At 41.5% G+C, this 20338-nt stretch overlaps 1 protein-coding gene across 1 annotated transcript in view; it reads right to left on the reverse strand.

Moving 5' to 3' along the window:
• rims2a (regulating synaptic membrane exocytosis 2a) overlaps window positions 1-20338 on the reverse strand; it is a 390995-nt gene that overhangs the window by 302910 nt on the left and 67747 nt on the right. The window contains exon 5 of the mRNA XM_042332189.1: window positions 18364-18375. Coding sequence (XP_042188123.1) covers window positions 18364-18375 — 12 coding nt within the window. The remainder of the gene's footprint in view (window positions 1-18363; window positions 18376-20338) is intronic.

Consider the following 20338-nt stretch of genomic DNA (forward strand, 5'->3'; position numbering starts at 1 on the left):
GGTTGTTAGTCAATTGGCAGATCGCTTTTGCAGGGGTAATAATCCCTTAAAAATAAACATATATTAAAAAAAATGGAATTTGGTCACTCAAACCATTTTCTGTGCGCAATTGGCTGCCACATTTTGCCCACAAAATATACAGTCAATTCACTTCACACTATATTCTGTGAAACGCTTTGAGATGTCTCAAAGGCGTGATAAAGCTCTATATCAAATGCAAGGTTTATTATTATTATTAGAAACTGCCGAGACCAATGTCTGGCAGGCTTCCCATTGTTTGTCCAATTTCGACTACCCTACCCATTACAGCTTTGGCTTGCAGGGTTAACAGGAACTGAGTGGGAAGAATCCCTCCTCCCTATGACTGGTCTTCCCGTCCAAATCCTGCTGACAAGCAAGGCTGGCTGGTGTGCCATCAGCAATACCCTGGGCATCAGTGAACTCACAGCTTACATTTACAAACTGCTGAAAAATATCATGGTAATTATCCAGTTAGGATCATCCCATTAGCTTGGAGTTTGGAACATTGACAGCACATCTACCCCTCAAAGTCTCAGTGATCATATAGACTGGTTGATTGCCCATCAGCAATGCTGGATTACTGCAGACCGGCTTTTCTGAGTCAGGCAAATCTTCTCAGAGCCAGGTAAAGACTAGGGAACATGCTCAGCTCTCCACCTGCATCCCTAACCCTTTCCCCTCTCCCACGGAAGTTGTACTTTATGTTTATGGTATTAATTTTATCAATCTCAAAAGACTGATACACCAAATAAAGAGCAAAATAAGGTAAGAGAGAACAAATTAGCAATGTTTTCATCCCCTCTAAAGTGGCATTACTCAAATGATCATATTACATGAAAGGCACAATACAAGCGCAGGTTCTTGTTGAAGACAGCATCTCAAGTATATGTCATGACTGAGACTAGAAACAGTGACCACAAAAGTGCAAAGCCAGCACTTAAAAAGGCACCACGCAACATCACGTTTAGATACTTCAGGCAGGAATTAATGTCCACTTGGGTTTTCTTCTTCTGTCGCTCTCAAACCTGGATTCAAGGTCTCATTTCTCTTGGCTAAAATCATGCAGCATGGACACTGAAAGCTATTTCCACATCACATCAAAGGAAGCCAAATGCCTTGTATTTTCTTAACAGCGGTGGAAATCTCAGGCTCAAAGGCAAGCGTTTCCACAGTATAAATTATATTTTCAAGATTTCTAGGATTCCTATAATTTTTAATGTGATTTTTAATGACTCTCTACTGTTACCATTTATTTTCTTCCTGTTTTAGGTTCCCTCGTGTTGAGAGTGGCTTGGATGACCTGCCTGTAGCTGTGCAACCAGTAGAAGGTAGGTTAGCCTGACCAGGGCGACTTGATCCCTGATATTTTCCCTAATCCTGTGCTCACTGGGAGCCTCTCCTCCTCTGCAACAATCTGGAAATCTGGAAGCCTTGAGGATACCATTGTGTATGATCAAAATTCAATCAAAAAGCTGTGATCAAAATTCGTTGCAAACNAAAAATATTTTACAGAGGATGTATGCTCACAAACCATCAGCTACACACAGCAACATGTACTGCAATCTACCCAAGCACCCCCGCCCCCCACTAACAATAAATCAATAAATAGTAAATAGGGGCTGTATGTATTGCACGCCCCAAACCTATATAATCAGAGCAAAGGTAACAGAACAGGCCCACTGTGAGAGCATTACAGCCTTGTTTCGCTCTAACCCTCAGCTCCCTTCAAAAATAAAAGAACAGCAGCACAAACACGACTCCATAGAAAGCTCACACTTGGTTTACATAACATACACGTATCCCGAGTGCCTCGTGCCATTCCGTACATTTCTAATAGATGCTGTGCAGGAATGAGACGCGAGATGAATGAATCCTTGCTCCTCCATCATCAGTGCATTTTTTTTTAGACCTTTTCCCCTCATCAGATATCAGCCCCTCTCATTTGCAAGCCACGCAACTTACCCAGCTTCCACGAGGCCTGCATCAGCCTTCTCAGGTAGCAGATGTGAGGGAACTGTCGGCTTTCACCCAGTGTGTACTGTATTCCAGATTTACAATAGCCTTTGATAGGACTGCTGCATGACCTACACCAGTACATGAGGCACTAAATAAAATATGCAGTGGAGTCGACAGGAGTGGACTGCGAGATTTGTGGTACCTCAGCATTCTGCACAAGGCATAGCAGGGAAACACACTGAATAAGGAATGGAGCTCCATGATACATATACGTAAGGATGAGGAAAACCCACCGACTGTAATCGGTAGGCAGGAGAAATGATTAGGGACTAATGTACCTGAAGAGCAAAAAGCTGGCAATAAATTACACATCGAAAAGCACAAAGATCCATTGCACACTTCACGGGCAAAAAAAGGCTGATGTAAAACGTGGGGTGAAAAATGCGACGTGTTCATAACAGATTCAATCCAATTCAAACAATTCAATATCACATCAAATCTGTTAATAAATAGCAGAATATCAACCGATATTTATTATCGGTTTGCGGTTGTGAATTCAACACCCCCCACCCCTTCCCCCCGCCAATCCAACTCAGCACAACAGTTTGATCAAAGGCCTTTTTTCAAAACTGTTTAACCGTCATCTTAAGTACCTGCTTAGCAATAGTGAGTCAAAAATACTTTCCATCAAACCCCAGAGGTAGTATTTGAGTGTTTTTCACTGGATACGACTAAATACCATAGGATACCTATGGAATCCTGTAGCTTAGTGGTTACAGCACTCGCCTCGCAATCGAGAGGCCCTGGGTTCGATTCCCAGCAGGGCAAAACGTTGGGCAAGTTTCCTTACTCTACATGACTCTGTTAACCTAGCAGTAAATAGGAATCTGATTGTTAGTGGATTGGCGGTTCGCTTTTCCGGGAATAATAAACCCTCAAAAAAAAACTGTTTGTGGGACAAAGCTGTACACAATTGGCTGCCACATTTCGCCCACAAAATATACAATCAATTCACTTTACAGTATATTCTGTGAAGCGCTTTGAAATGTCTTGAAGACATGATAAGGTGCTATATTAAATGCAAGAATTATTATTATTATTATTATTATTATTATTATACCACTGGATACCACATGATGCCACTGGATACCACTACATACACTGACAAAATCTACTGCACTGCAACACCACACTTTTCAGTCAATCCTGTGAAGCTTTCTGAGACATCCTACTACTAATAATAATAATAATAATTATTGAAGTGATGTGAAAGGCACCTCATCGTTGGTAAGGATTATTATTAGGATTAAAGAGATAGGAGATAGGACAACTACACAAATTCACTATGATGAAGGATGACCACTGTGGCGATGTTGGGGATGGGCAGTTGCCATCTAAACAATCGCTTATTGTTCTGAAATTCAGATTATTTTTTCGATGTGATAATTATTACATCAAACCTGTTATGAAACTGCATTTTCCACTCCACGATACATACTGGTATGGTTCAGCCTACTCTAGGGTTCAAAATGGCTGCTGGTTTGAAATTGGTGAGGTTAACCTTGTTAGCAGTGGTTTCTCGAGGATTTGCTTGTCCTGCGCTTTTCCATAGTAAATAATTCAGTGCCACACCCAAAGGGGGCTGGACATTTCCAATGGGGGAAAACTGAAAGCACATTACCAATGAGGTAGTGACAATATCGGGGTGAAATTTGTGTTGTTTCCTTGCAATATTTATTAACAATCATGTTATGATTCAAGAATCTTGTGGCTGCATCTTGGATGTCTTTACAGTCAGAGGAAATCTCAAACAGCCGGGCACAGTGAGAACTGGAGGTCTCAGTGAATTTGAGTCCAGCAGAAGAAGAAGGCAACTTAATTAATTCAGTCTGTTTCCTCTTCTGCTGCATCAAATGGTGACATTCAGCATTGGGGCGGTGTTTGAAATTTTCTCTGACTGTACCACTGACTGACCTGACGTAAGGGGATAATTCACCATATAGCAAATCTGGATTTGCTATTTACAAATCCTTTAGCGAATCTCACAAATTACAACACACTGTCAAATGTCATTAAGTTTACAACAACAGCAGATTGCATTTATATAGCACTCTTCACCCTGGAAAGCATATCGGAGCACTGCAAATTTACTGACAATTTTACTGACAAGCAGGAGAATAAACTCCTGTTGTTTGTATCACTATATTCCAAGAGCCACACAATCAAAGGGAAGGTATTCTTGAGGTGCCATGGCCCATCAGTCATGACGAATGGCTGGGGATTAAAGACCGCCATGAGTGAACAATGTTACAAACAACTATTACTCATATGTTCAATTTGAAGAGGGATAGTCACATGTAAATAGGATTTGCATCCAGTCATGTTTAGATTCAGTTTAATATGCAGGAATCAAGCCATGCAATAAAATTTCAAGGATACAGATAAATCCGCAGATTTCATTGCAAGTCCTAAATACCGTTTTACCCACTAACTGTTTTACCAAAAGATGGAGCAGCTGGCTGAGTAAGGAATATAGGGCCACCCCATCCAAATGCTCCCTGGTTGAGCGCATGTTCATTTATAGTGGGTCTACTGTGGATTCATGCTATACCAGATGTGCAGGGCACCCAGCCAGCATCCTGCGCTTAAAAATAACTTCCGGATCAGCAGATCACTGCTGGTGTCGCTTCCTTCATTTTGCGTGCATGAGAGCTACGTGTAGGATGCGTTACTGACTTCACTTCGCATAGCAGGTCAGTGGCGTCCTGACGTCCCAGAATTGGGACATTTGTTGGCACTTCAGTATAGCCTCTGAGATACTGAATCCAGACAATCCTGTTATTACCCGATTAACCTCAACACACACTTTGGACTCCCCAAGCCTTAGGTTTTGCCGACCTGAGCCTCCACAGATTTTGAGGTTAGGCACACATGGTGCATTCCTCCAGGGAGAGAGTGTAAATTCCTTTCCAGACACAGGGAAATTTCCATGTAGCAGTGACATGCATAAGTGGAATTCTCGGTAGTTTGATTGGGATACTCTTAAGCTTGGGGATGGGTTTACATATACATCAGACACTCGACTAACCCAAACAAATTATACAGTGCAGCTGTTATCATAATACTTCACTATCATGTAAATTCACTTGAAATGTGGTTGCACTTTGGAGTTCACTTACTGTGCACGTAGTCAGCCCATTTATTTGCTGCACATGAGCAAAGCAGCAAATCAAGATGGAAGGGACTTACTGACCCAGAAGTTGGCTATTTGTAGCTTCCTGTGCTAAACAAAAGAGCCGTCTTAGCTTTTTTTAAAAAAGGCAGTCGGGCCTTCAGCCTTTCTGCCCCCACCCTTTGGAACTCCATCTCACAATCCCTTCACCTCCCGCCTCCCCCTCCCTTGCCTCCTTCAAGGCTCGTCTGAAGACGTTTCTCTTCAACCCTGCCTTCGGTTACCCTTCTACTCTCACCCTGCCATTCACCCATCCTGATCCCAACTCGGGTGCAAATCCTTGACTTTCCAGCTTCTTGAGACGTCCTCCCGAAGTGAAAGGCACTATGCAAATGTAATTTGTTGTTGTTCATTGGGTCATTGACAAGATACTACAGATACCACAGATAGTATCTTTCAAGCAGGATTGCACATAAGATGAACACCTCAAAGCACTTCACAAATATGATAGGGGTCACCGAGCAGGGAGGAATGAGGGGAATTTGAGGGTGATGACCAAAGCTGCATTTAGAGAGATGTTTTTAAGAAGATTTTGAAGAGAAAAGCAAAGGGATTTTGGGGGACTGGTCCAGAGAGTGGAGACATAGGATCGTTAATTGTGGGTTGGATGGAAGGAGTGAGCAACAAAAAGCAGACCAGAGTCAATAGAGCAGAGAGTTGAAGAATAGGGCTGCAAGAGACTGCAGAGGTAGAATGGAATAAGATTGTGCAAGGAATTGAAGGCTAGGATGAGGATCTTGCAGTCAATCTGCTCAGGTCCTGGGAAATGGATTGTAAAAAGAATGTAAAAGAATAAAAGGGAGATTCTACAAAGCTCAGACAATGTATGGACATTTTCCAGCAGATAATAAGGTGTTTTTGTCTGCTAAGGCTTCTAAAGGTACCAAGCTTCAGCGAATCACCCTTAATACACCGGGAGTTTGTTCAAACTTGTCAGTGGTTCTAATGAAATGCCACCCCATGACAGCGAACCTGTGTTGGACTGAAGTTTTCAGAATCTGCAGTATATCTGGAATCATATTCCAAGCTATTTTTTCAAACAAACAATCTTCCAATTGACAGTATTACACGGTTAACTAACCTATCAGTTTATTTTAAGGTGCAAGAGATCCTCTAATTCTATTGCACAAACATGCCTGTTTTACTTTGTAGGGTCTAATTTGCAGTATTTTCTTTATACGAAATGTGAGTTATTTGGTTTCCAAAACATAGAATGCACTGAAAGGTGCAATCCCAAATATCTGAAACATCATTGAATGCATGTTTCTGTTCATTCGATGTTTTAGGAATTCAGTAAATACGTTTCTATTTAAGTAATATATTAAGAAATACCACAAATTAGATCCTATTGTTTTAAAGGCTGCAGTGACCCAACAGCAAACACAGTCAACAAACGTTTTTATTGTTTAGCTTTGGGTGGAATGACCCCTGGTGCTGGTGATACTCTTTCAGAATTAATGAACAGTGCAATAGACACCAATGGAAAGACAGCATCCTTAACTCACACTCCTCAATAATAAAATAATAAGAAGAACAATTATATTTGGTATAGGGCCTTTCATATCAGGAGGATGTTCCAAAGGGCTTCACAGGATATATTGTAAAGTGTAGTGACTTTGAGTTTTGTGGTCAAACACAGCAGCTAATTTGCACACAGCAAAGTCCCATAAATAACCATAAAGTGAATGACCAATTTATTTGGGGGGATTGTTTGCAAGGAGAAATTCCCTCCTCTTTTCGAATAGTGCCGTGGGATCTTTAACATTCCACCTGAACAAGTAGACGCTTCAATGTTTCATCCAAGGGTCACCATCTGCAATAATGCAGCACACCCTCAGCACTGCATTGGATTGTTAATAGACTATACAAGTCCTGGCGTGGAGCTTGAACCCACAATCTCTTGACTCAGAGGGGAAGAGTACTCCCAGCTGTGCCAGGCTTAGAACCAATACAGACATGAGATCCTGAATATCCCTGAAACATGATGAAGAATAGATCTTTGTCCCACCCTTTCTTTCTGTCATTTGACATTGCTGCTTCACAATAGATGTGGAAGATACAAACTCAGATGGTAAACATGGTGGCGGAAAACAAAGGAGTGATTACAAAGCAATAATCTATTTGAGGCATTCAGGTGACATTAGAAACCACAGATATGCGAGCAATTTCTAACCTCCATTTAATGTCGAAGATGTGGTTACAGCCTTGAAATGATTCCTAAGCATGTATTATTTTTAATTCATTGGTTCTATGTGATATATTCCACGGAATTTGTGGGGAACTTTGATGCAGTTTCCTTTCTGCTGCTTTGATGTTTGGAGCCACTGTGGATACACCTGACTACAATAGTATACTTCATCTGGTTGAAGCAAGAAACGATCTAAATTGTGTGCAATAACTGTGAGATATAATCATTTCATGCTTGTTTAGTGATAATCCAAATTCATTACCAGGTAATAATACAGCGAGCATGTGTTATGTAGTAATTGTTGGCTTGCAATGTGGTAATTGTCGGCTTGCTCTTCCCACCCCTTTTGTGCATATCGCACACCCGGTGGGGTGGGTAGTTTACATTATTCACAAAAGGGGTGGAAGAGCTAATTGAAATTGGCGATAATTTATGTTATCTGTAAAAAGGGCTAATTGTGATTTCCGAGAAATGTCAAAGTAAAAAAAAAGGTCAAAGATGAAATATCAACGCCCCACAGCTGTTTGCTTCTCTCTCGGAACTTCCCACCCCCCGCCCTCCATGTTAACAGCTCTTAGAAAGCAAATTACCCCCAATATTATAAGGCAGTAATATGATTGAGGGGTACAGATGATTTTGCAAACTACTCTCAACCTTCACTCCTCCGAGTTATAGTATGACTGGCAACTCTCAACACTACCAGAGGTGTGTAACAGATTCCATCTGTCTCCCTTCTATATATAAATTATAGCTCTATTTTTATTCTAGGAATTGCCAAAAATTAATGTAAACGTTAATACTACTACTACTAATAAACAATAATCCTTACATCTGATTTAGTGCCTTTCACATCAGGAGTTCATCCTAAAGCCTATACCTTTATACCACAGGGTATAGTGTAATGTGATATAATTGCATGTGTTTTGTTAGCGAATGTGGCAGCCAAATTTTGCACATCTAAGGTCACAAAAGCCATGAAATGAATGACCAATTGTCTTGGGGAATTGTTCTTCAGCAAACCAGAAGACACTGACTTTTTGAATAGGATCTTTAACGTCTACCTGAACATACAGATAGGGCCTAGGTGTCAGGTTCGCCCCGCAATTATCCTTCCTTCCCCACATCCGGTCCCTCACCAGCACCGCTTTCTTCCACCTCCGACTCATCGCACGTCTCTGCCAATACCTCACTCCAAAAGACGCCGAAACCCTGGTCCTTGCCTTTGTCACCTCTCGGCTGGACTATTCAAATGCCCTCCTCGCCGGTCTCCCCTCCACTACCATTCATAAAATCCAGGTCATCCAGAACTCTGCTGCCTGCATTCTTACCCGCACCAAACTCCGCTCCCTGATTACCCCAGTCCTTGGCAGACTGCACTGCCTGTCCCAGAGAGGATCGACTTCAAGATCCTCACTCTTGTCTTCAAATCCCTCCATTCCTCTGCACCCTCCTACCTCTCTGACCTCCTCTCTCCTCACAACAGTGCCCGTTGCCTTTGCTCCACCGGGTCTGAGCTCTTCCTTGTTCCCCGAATCCTCCGCTCCACCATCGGAGGCCGTGCCTTCAGGCACTATGCTCCAAGGCTCTGGAACTCCCTTCCTCACTCCCTTCCCTCGCCCCCTCTCTTCCTATTTTCAGGTCTCGGCTGAAGACCTTTCTTTTCAACCGCGCCTTTGATCACATTCCTCCCCTCCCCCTGGCTCAGCCCGGAATCCATTAAAGTGAAGCGCTCTGAGACACCGTCCGGCGTGGAAGGCGCTATATAAATCCAAATTGTTGTTGTTTTTATTGTTTTAACATCTCATCCGAAGGACAGCACCTCCAACATCGCAGAACACCTCCAGCACTGCTTTGGAGTATCATCTTATATGAGTTCCAACTCCCAATGAGAGCTTGAAACTGAGCCAGGCTGACACAAGTAAGTTAGTTACAATACAGTACAATTTACAATTATATAGCACTTTTCATGTCAGGAGGACGTCTCAGAGCGCTTCACAGAACTGTATGGGTAACTAGGTGCAGTGTAGGCGTGGGGAACGAGGGGGTGAATGACCTGAAGGAGCATCAGGTGACCTAAAGCACAGTGAGAAGGGTAGGTTTTAAGGTGGGTTTTAAAAGTTTGCGTGTGTGGGGATGCTGTCCTTCGGATGAGAGGAACACTGGGATGGAGTTCCAGAGAGTTTTAATCAGAAATATGAATGCACATTGTACATAAATATTAAATATAAAGGCATGACTTTCTCACATAACATTCAGTCTGATTTCTGCGATGCTCATACTGGTAGAACTGTGTATTATGGGGTTATGGACTCTGACATTCTCATGACTAAAAATCCCAATTCCTGACATCACGCAATCCAAATCCATCGTCACACTTCAAATCGTGTCAGGACGACAACGGGATATGAAGTTCGACGTCGCATTTTGAAGCATGGCAGCATGATTTCAGATGTGATGGAGCCGGTCGGCTTTCTGCATAGATACGGTCATGTCAACGTTGGGGTCACAATGAGGAAGCACTGACCGGCTGCCATTCTTGATCACACACTGGTATAAGACGGGTTGGAATTTATGGAACACAATTATTTCCTTATAAAAGGATTCTGCTATTTATAGAAGTGCCTCAATTACACACGAATATCCCGCTTCATCAAACACCATAACTATATGTGCCATACTAAAGAGCAGTATGCAAGGTCACCTCCACTTATTCTGACACAGCTCTGCTTTTGTTACTACAGAATCTGCATATGGACTTCAACTTCTCTCTTTGATTCAATATCACCTTACTCCCCTATCAAAAGCAGAGCCCAGTCATTTTCCCTCTAGAATTCAGGCATGTTATACATAAACTAGGAATCACAGCACAAATCCAGCAACATGGAGGGATGGTTACATTGCAAATTATTTACATTAGTCAAAGTACAAAAAAATTATAAGAGGAAAATATAATGTTTTAAACACTAAGAAGCTTTCAGTTAATTGGCCCAAAGGCTCAGATTTGTTTTCTTCTCTACGTGTCAGCTTACCATGACCTCCTTTTCCCCGAGACATTTCTCACATCCAACAGTATTACTTTCCTTGTAAAAGCAAATTATACATCACTGGGCTTTCGAGAAGCCCTTCTGTCAATAAGTAAGTCTGGCACTTGAGCAGGAGCAGTCTATAACATCATGTTTGAAGGCAGCTTGTACCAACAAGAGGTTGTTGTGCCTCTCTCACCCACAGATAATAGTAAGGTTAAAACAACTCATTAAAAATTATACGTCTCTGCACAGCAGTTTATCAATAATTACAACACTTTGTTCTGCGCGGCAGAGAAGAAAAACGTTTCCCATTATTATTAAAAGATTTCACTCAAGCTCCAGAGATTCAAACACATGGCTATCACCCAGCAGGGAGCAAAAAGGAAACCTCAAAATACTTGCCAGGAACAGAAAAACAAATCATGTTTTCTACTGCACTCTGTTTCAAGTTATGTCTTCATTACTTATAGATGCAAACACTGGTTTCCAGCCACTAGGGCTGAATTCAAAGCATTAAATATGTATAATGCACCCCCCACCCCCCTCTTTCCTACTGTGCTATAAAGGCTCAGCTGCGTTCAATGAATGGTAAGTGTTCTGTTATACACCTTCAACTCATACTCTAAGTTTGATTCTGCTTGACAAGTAGATTACAAGATCCTGCACTCAATATGGCTACTGCATTAAAGGAATTAAAATGCAATTTGATACAAAGACCATAGGACAAGGGTAATGGTTCAACTGTGACTTCCACCTGCGCCACAGAGAAATATTGCAGCCAAGATTATCATATATTAATTCACACTGATTATTAAAATAATTGCCCTAAGGTCATATGATAGTGACAAAGAGTCTGTTAAATGTTCGTTTTGCATCTCTCCACATTGGATTTCAAACTGATAGCAAAAGGACAGTCCGTTGAAGACCATTGTAGAATGAACTACAAACAGGCAAAACTAACAGCACTGTAATAGCTCAGACACATTTGTCTGAGCATGAAACAAACCATTGCATCACTTGTGTGTAAGGTCATAGTAATAAAATACAGCTCTTTTTCCTTCCCCATCCCCCAGATAAAAATGGTTGTCGAATCTTATCCATGAAAATACGTCGCCTTCTCTTTAATGATTGTTTTTGGTCTGGAAGAATATATTTTAGAGAACTGGATGGCAATGTTAGATTTGCCTCCTGGAATGGAGTATCCAGGTTACACCATGGCTAAGTGTTTAATGGACGTGTCCAGAAAAGTTATTTTCAAACTGGAGAAGACCACATCCAAAGTACTGCACATAGTCAGTGGTGTCTAAAAGGTATTCTTGTGGCTTCACTGCCTGTTGGCTATCAGCAACAGAAACCACAAAGTTTGCTAGCAACCTTCTGCATGGTATCAGGCATAGGCTTTGGGTCCGAGCTGATGTCTTCTGACTGTGTTCTGAACAGGAAATTAGGGATTAGCAAACACTGTTTACACTGTGTGGGCATTGCCAGCTGCTTTTGCCAATGCCCTCACAACACTGTTGACGAACAGTGCTTTATAGATGCCTTGGCCTCCCGGCTTCAAATAGGGACACTCATTTATAGCAGGGGGTCCTCCAGACGTGAAAGGTGCTATACAAATATAAATTGTTGTCGTCATTGTTGCAGCAAAGGGTAACTAGATTAATTCCAGAATATATGAGACAGAGTTTTGAGGCAAGTATGCCAACCCTGGTATTGTTTTCCCAGGAGCAGAGGAGATTAAGATTATGAAAATTTTGAGAAACTTGTTTGCCATTACAATTTTCTCACCTGAAAAATTCAAGGGATTATATCTTCAAAATAATACAGAAGAGAAAATGCTGAAGGTGTTTTTCTTCAATAAAAGCTTGAGAGGCAGGTGGAATAAATAACCTGCACAGGTGATAGAAGAAGGAACTGTAAAGGGTTTCAAAAAGAACTAGATAACTTAACACTGAAAGGATTCAGAGTCATTAGATTTAGAGACAGATACACTGAAGGAATCTTTTTGAAATTGATGGATAGGCTAGATGGACCAACAATGAAGTTCCGCCTAAAAGTTTCTCTTTCAATTACCATGTTACCTGTGCAGGCTTTGAATAAAACTTGTTAGCATTGCAGTAGGAGCTTTGCTGGGGATTTAAGGATAAATGTCTGACAAAAAAATGCATGGCACTAAATGTGAGACAGATTCATCACCCAAACGATATTTGGTTTCATTGAGATAGTTCCTTACCAGAGTTTGGGATCTAATTGGGTGACACACAAAAAGAATTTGTAAATAATGGAACCTGAAGATAACCCTTTGATTTCTGCTCTGACCTGATCTCCTGTTCAACACTTGGCTTTACAGAAGTCAGGACTGAGATTGGTGTCCAAGCGGAGTCCCGAAGGGTCAGCCTTTAGCACTCTAGGGTAGCTGTAGGATTTGCTAGTTATAAATTCTTTCACGCTCTTGCAAACGAGACACTACCGTGCACAATTTTGCCATCCCAAATGCTCGCACTAGATTTGATCCCAGACGAAAGTGATCAAATGCGGGTAAAACTTCAAGGTTAATAGAGCTGTGAGAACTGTCTACTTGATCTACTCCCCAAATGATATCAATTCAATATCACTGCCTGTATTGTTCAGCTTAACCAACAATATCCCATGAACCCAACAGTATTGGGGGAACCATTTAGATGAATCAACTGTTTTCAGTTTGCCCACTGAGTAAATGCACTTCTTCTCTAGAAGCCTTCAACATGGAGTCCTGTAGCTCAGTGGTTAGAGCACTCGCCTCGCAAGCATGAGACTTGAGTTCGATTCCCGGTAGGGCCAAACCTTGGGCAAGTTTCCTTACTCCACACGCCTGATAATAATCCCTCAAGAAAAAAAACAATAATAAATTGATCACTTCAACCCACGACTGTCTGTGGGACACTGCTGTGCGCAATTGGCTGCCGCGTTTCGCCAATAAATATACAATCAATTCACTTTACAGTATATTCTGTGAAGTGCTTTGGAACGTCGAGAAGACGTGAAAAGTGCTATATCATATGCAAGGATTATTATTTATTATTATTAATGTGGTTTCCTGGTATATATTCAGTACACAGAGATTTGCTAGGATGCAGAATACCTACCTGGAATGTTAGTTTAGTGGATTCACAGTAGCTTTTAACAACAACAACAATTTATATGAAATACAGCACAATTCACATTGGAAGGGTAGTTCAAAGAGCTCAACACAACTGACTGGGAGCCTGAGCTGACTTTGGCTGAAGAAGGGGAAGGGGATTTGGCCAAAAGTGCAGTCAAAAAGATAGATCTTAGGCAGCTTTGGTGGGCGAGAAGGATTAAGACAGAGAGATGATGTTACAAAGGGTGGTGGCAGAAAGGTTGAAAGTTCGGCCATCAATGGTGGGGCAGATCAAGGTCAGGGACATGATGCAGACTGATGTTCAATGAGTGGAGGGAGTCCTGAATTAGATCTCCTGGGTAATGGGGAGGCAGTAGAGCCAAACAAGGACCGTGTGAAGGGATCTCAAAACTTGGTCCAGGACAGGATATGGGATGCAGAGTTTTAGGATGAGCTGGTGAGTCCAACAAGTAGAGCGTTCGAACAGTCAAGCCTGGATGTGATGAAGGTGTGATCGAAGGTCTTGGCAGCCCAGGGAAGAGATAGTGGTGGAAGTGGAGGATGTTACAACGGTCAGAGAAAGCCGAGCAAGTGAGCATCCAGTTGTAAGATTTGAGACAGTTAAAGGTAAAATAAACAGTGACGTTCATCACAGCCTCTGTGAGGTGGCGTGAGCATCCTTGCAGAGCAATGCAGTCAGCTTGTTGGCATTGAGCTGTAGAAAGCTAGAACTCATCCAGGACATGATGTCTGACAGCCTATCATTTCAGCACAGTGGTGGTCCTGGAATCAAGGATAGAGACAGGGAGATAGAGTTGGGTGTCATTCGCATGCCAGTGGAAGTGGACCTATTCTTATGTATGGTGTCACCGGGGGGCGGGGGGGTGGAGGGGGGGTAGCATATAGATGGTGAAAAGGAAAGGATGAAGATAAAGCTCTGAGGAACGATATAAGTGACAATGCTGGGGTGGAGAGGAGAAGCAATTGGAAGAGATAGGTGAATTGGATAACAACAACAATCTGTATTTATATAGTATCCTTCATGCAGGGTAGCATCTTAGAGCACTTATCAGTGATAAGATTGAAATTGTGAAAGGACAGAAATATCGATAGGAAGCACAGAAGAGAGATGATGGAGAAGTCTGGCATGGTGACAGTGTCAAAGGTGGCAGAGAGTTCGAGAAAACAAAGAGCCAAAGGGAGTCTGCCATAGTTACTCTCGCGCTCACACTTTCTCCCTCTCAATCTATGTGTTTATTTTTGTCTCTCATTCTGTGTGTGTGTGTGTGTGTGTTTGTGTGCCTCTCTCATTCTGTAATAAAAATAATAATCCTTGCATTTTGATATAGCGCTTTTCACGTCGAGAGGACGTCCCAAAGCACTTCACAGAACCCACTGTAAAGTGAATTGACTGTTTATTTGTGGGCGAATGTGGCAGCCAATTGCGCACAGCAATGTTCCACAAACAGTCGTAGATTGAAAATGACCAATTTATTATTGTTTTTGGTTTTGGAGGGATTATTATTAGGTGTGTGGAGTAAGGAAACTTGCCCAAGGTTTCGCCCTGCCTGGAATTGAACTCAGGTCTCTCGCTTGCAAAGCGAGTGCTCTAACCACTGAGCTACAGGACTCCACGTGCATGATATGTGTGTCTGCACTCCCTCTCTCTCTTTTGCTCTCCCTCCCGCTCTGCCCACCCACCCTCCAACCCCTGTATTTGTCTCTCTCACCCCTCGCATTCTCTCTTTCATTCTCCATCTTTATGTGTCACTCAATCCCTCTCTATGTGACAATTTTCTTTTTGTGTGTGTGCATTTCTCACATTTTCTCTCTGTCAGCTGTCTCTCCACTTCTCCATGCGTATCTCTCCATTTCCCCATGTCCCTTGGGAGAGCACTTGCTCTCCCCGTCTGTTTCTCTGTCTTCTTTCCCCATCAGTCTTTCTCTGTCCCTCTCACTTCCTTCATCTATCTCTCTTTCCTTCCCCTATTTCCCTCTCTGCCTCACCACTTCCCTCTCTCTTTCAGGCCCCTCATTCCCCTCTATACTTCTCTCTCACACTCTCTTCCTCCCCCCTTTTCCCTCCTCGTCTCCTCTTCCCCATCTCTCTATCTTCTCCTCTCCTCATCTCTCTGTTCATCCTGTGTCTCAGTCTATCCCCCTTTCCACATCACTCTCTCACTCCCCTTTCCCATGGTTCTTAGAGCACTTAGCAATGATGAGAGTGAAGCTCTCATCTCTCTCTTCCCCTCTTCCTTGTATCTCTCTTTCCCTACCTTATCTCATTCTCTTTCTCTCCACCCCCTTCTCCATTCCTCCGCCATATCTCTCTCTAGGTCTCTCCTTCCCCAGCTCCTTCCCATTTCTCGGTCCCTCCCCATCCCTCTCTCTCTCTCTCATCTCTCTCCCTCCCTCACCTCTCTCTCTCTCCCCCTATCCATCTCCATGGGGAAGAGGTCAAATCAGGTGATGAAGCAGACATTATTGTTTCGATAGACTGTACAGTACCAAAACATTCAGGCTAATTAGTCTGTGATAGCATTTAGACTCCACCCACCCTAAATCCCATTCTCCCTATACCTCCCATACTCTGTTCATCCCTTCCTCATGTGTGCATCAAGTTTCCCCTTAATACACATTTCATTTTCTTGTACACGGTAGAATGTTTCAGATTGGATTCAGATAAGTTACCTGGCAGCAGAGAGTTTATATGGCATTCCACATACCCCATATTATTGCATATTATTATTCCATAATAATAGCCTTGCTCCCTCACTTTGCTATCAAAATCCTCCTAAAAATATACCCCTGTGAGCATGTGACCTTTCGACATCCTTAACTCTCCCTATATGCTGATGCACACAAATGTGTATGATAGCTACGAAAACAGACTCATGGGTGCCATATGGAAAGAAGACAAGTCACTAGTCCTTTGTGTTTCTGAGGTGTATCATTATTTTCCATTTTCCACCTAATTCCATTGCTTATTATATACTTATTGCCTCTATCAATGAATCTATTACAATAGCAATGTATTTGGTGCTCCATTGGCACAAGAAAATGAGAGAGGGCCAACAACCAAACCAAGATCACAAACTCAGAATTCACTGTGGCTTTAACAGGGGAAATGAAATAGTCCTGGGGTGATTTGTTTTTAAAATATGAAATTGATTTGTAAGAGGAGAGGAAGATTATAAACCTTATTTACTTTGTTCTACTTTGTTCATCGCAGTAATGGAAATAACTACAGTCAAAATACGACATTAAGATAGACAAAAACAGATTTGTGAGTTCTAGATCTGACAGAGAGAACACGCAACAGAACACTAAGTTTCTCAAAAGAAGTAAAGGACACTTGGCATAAGGATACTTAGGGTGCAAGCTGCAACACGTCAGATGCAGTCAACCGTCAATAACTAATATAAATATGTAATTGTGTTCCTTTTTTTTACAAAGCAATTAAGTATTTTCTACACTCTACAGTACAGATAAGCAGCAAACCGGCTTTATCAGATATTTATGTACTTTCCACTGGTTCTGGGTCCAGAGCACAAAGGCAATAACATTTTGAGACAGGGAAGTAGCATGACATGGAAAATACCCAGGAAACTGGATGTCAAATGGGTTAAGAGTTTCCTAGGTATGAGTGGGATTCATTTTCATATCTGACCGCTCCAAAGCTGGTTGCTACATTTAAACTGCATGTTTGAGTGGCCACTCAGTTACACTCATTTGATGGAGATACCACAAACGTTCACAGCACACTTTGGGCAGAATTTTTCAGCTTATGCAGCATTTGGCAGGTCAAGAAGTTATTGGAGAACAGTGTAAGAAAAAATGTCATCACTAATGAGAATTAATGACTTGCGAAAATAAAGCACACTTCAAACTGGATGATATACCTCACTTGCTAATATAAAATTAGAACATTAATGTATTCCTAAATGCTCAGTAAAAGAGTAGCTGTACATCAGACCTTTTGAACACCCAAACATACAGGTCTCTTCGCTTTGCTGTCCTGGAACAGAATCTCAACACCCTGTTCTCCAGGATCAGATACTGTTAACACAAGAAATCTGAAACTTCACCACTGCCCCATTGCTTTTAGCAGAGCCACAAGATTTAGCAGAGCAACAAGACATGTTACACAATTATAAGCTGTCTGACAGCAACACAGATCGTAAAGGCAACACGCCTTGCCAGTTTGCCTGAATGGGAAAGCCGAACACTTAGGTTTGAACAGTATTAGTTTGTCTTAAATATCTGGTGCACCAAACTTACATTATGAAATACAGAGGCAAAAAGTATTCTGCTGAATCTGCCATCTCTTTCACACAAAGCAATTGTAAAAAAAAATATCTATAGGCATCTCCATCAGATTCAGTAACAGTGAACTGATTTGTCCCGTGCGTAAGTGAGGCTTTTAACACTAAGCATTATTAGGCCTATTTCAGTGCACAGTGAGTGCACCAACTGAGCAGTCAAGTAACCACCAAGTATTTTAGAGGATGGATCCTTAGCTTACAGTTTTGCCATTTAAAAACATTGAAGTTATTTGAGAATATAGAAAGCGGTTCAATAAACAACATTCTCAGTTGGTCCCATAAGTAACAATAAAATGGATTGACTCTAGCCAATGCTCTGTTCTCCAAATGAATTAATCCATCTTGGAAATCTATACCAATGTATCACTATAGCTTCCAAAGTAGACAAAATCAAAAGACGCTCCCAGTTTTAAATTAGTTGAAAGAAAAAAATATATTGGAAAACATCGATAAACTTTAAAAGCTAAAAATGAATATAAGAAATAGATTCTGACCACTTTGTCCTCCTGCAGCAAGAATTCCAGAAAGCAGGAGAGAAAAAAGGAGAGAAAGGGGATAAGGGGAAAAAAAGGGAAAAGGCAATTATATAGTGAAGCATAAAGTACAGTATCAACAAGCTGTATCAGAATAAGAAAGTAAGTTTACAGAGCTATAAAGCACAGAAGAAACAGGAACAATACTGGACATGAAGGTAGCACTTAAACAAACATTTCATGAAAAATATAATGAGCTGTGAAATAAGCTGTCATTTTCCATAAAACATGGTGCGCACATCACATTTTCGTTGTTGTTTTAATATTTTCTGCATATGGCAATCAACTTGCACTCTTGTTCAAACAACATTGTATAAATTGTATCCAAATTACAGTCACAAAATAATGGATGATCTCAATTCAGAACCCAGATTTTACAGAAATGCAGCCATCAATTAGACATTGAAAATGAGCACAAATACTCTATACACAACAAATATTAACTGCAGGGCAGGAGATCCATTCTGTTGAGAGATACAGCAACAGCCTGAAGATTATCTTTGAGAAATGAATTGTGCAGATAATCACTTTTTATCTACTTTAACAAGGTGTCCTTTAAAAGAGGAACATTAATAACAACAACTTGGATTTATATAGCGCCCTCCACGCTGGACGGTGTCTCAGAGCGCTTCACAGTTACGGATCCCGGGGCCGAGCCAGGGGGAGGGGGAGGAAGGTGACCTAAGGCGCGGTCGAAAAGAAAGGTCTTCAGCGGAGAACTGAAAATAGGAAGAGAGGGAGCGAGGCGAAGGGAGTTCCAGAGCCTCAGGGCATAGCACAACCATAACAGAATGGTTTAGAAGTTATAGGCTGTTTATATATGAAACACAGAAAACATATAGCCAGATGCCTTTGAGGAGGGTTTTTCCCCCTTAAAATATATTTTCCCCTTCATCTTTTCTCATCTCCTCTAGGCACACACCATCTCTAAGGAGACAAAGGAAGAACTATGAGAAAAAAACATTCTCATAAGTGAAGGATAGAAAAGCAATAGAAAAGGTGAAGCGTAGTTTCCCTGGGATATTAATAGGGATGAGGGATTTCAGTTATGAAGAGAATTGAGATATTTTGGCTGGTTTCACTAGAGCTAGAGCTGAGAAGGTTAGTTGATAAGCGACCCAATATAGTACTTCAAGAATATTAAGGATTATGATAGGATAAATAGCAATAGTTCCACTGGGTGGCAAGTTAATAACTAGAAAGCACAACTTTAGGATAATCACAAAAGGAATGAAAGGGAAGGTTTGAGAGCAAATCTGCATGCAGAGAACGTGGAATTCTCTGTCACAAACTGTAATTGAGATAGAGTACATGGGTTCTTTAAGAAAGAATTTGATAGTTGTTTCAAAGACAAGGAATATTAAAGTCCATCAGTGGTGAACAGAGAATGGGATTTGATTGGTAGAGTGGGATTTGATAAACTCATGTGGAGAAAAAGACCAGCGCAGACTTGATAGTCTGAATGGTTATTTCTGTAAAGGAATTGTTTTGGATGCCTTGATATGATTGACAAGATAACTTTTGTTTAAACCGATATGTCATTTTCTTCCCCTTCAATCGGTCTTCCTGGACCGCGAACAAGCCTTACACTGAGATAGGATGTGCGTGTCCTGTTTCCAGGCTGCAAAGAATACCACTAGAGCTAGCTACACAGAGACCTAAAGAGGAAAATCATCACTCAGTTACGTCTCCCTCTGGGGAAATGCTTGTTCAACACTGAAGGTGAAGAATTATTCAGCTTTTTACTCAGTGCAAAAAGTGTACGTTAGGTCTTGTAAAACCTAATTGTCAGTCACTAACCAACAGAATCAATACCAGGCATCATAGAAACCAATGGACAAGGAATAAAATAAAGTATTCATTTTTCATATTTCAAAAATATGCAAGGCACCGTAACTGAATGTACTATCTGTCTGCAGAGTTACTGCAGTGCCTT

The sequence above is a fragment of the Callorhinchus milii genome, unplaced genomic scaffold (assembly GCF_018977255.1).
Source record: "Callorhinchus milii isolate IMCB2004 unplaced genomic scaffold, IMCB_Cmil_1.0 Scaffold2, whole genome shotgun sequence".
Taxonomy (NCBI): domain Eukaryota; kingdom Metazoa; phylum Chordata; class Chondrichthyes; order Chimaeriformes; family Callorhinchidae; genus Callorhinchus; species Callorhinchus milii.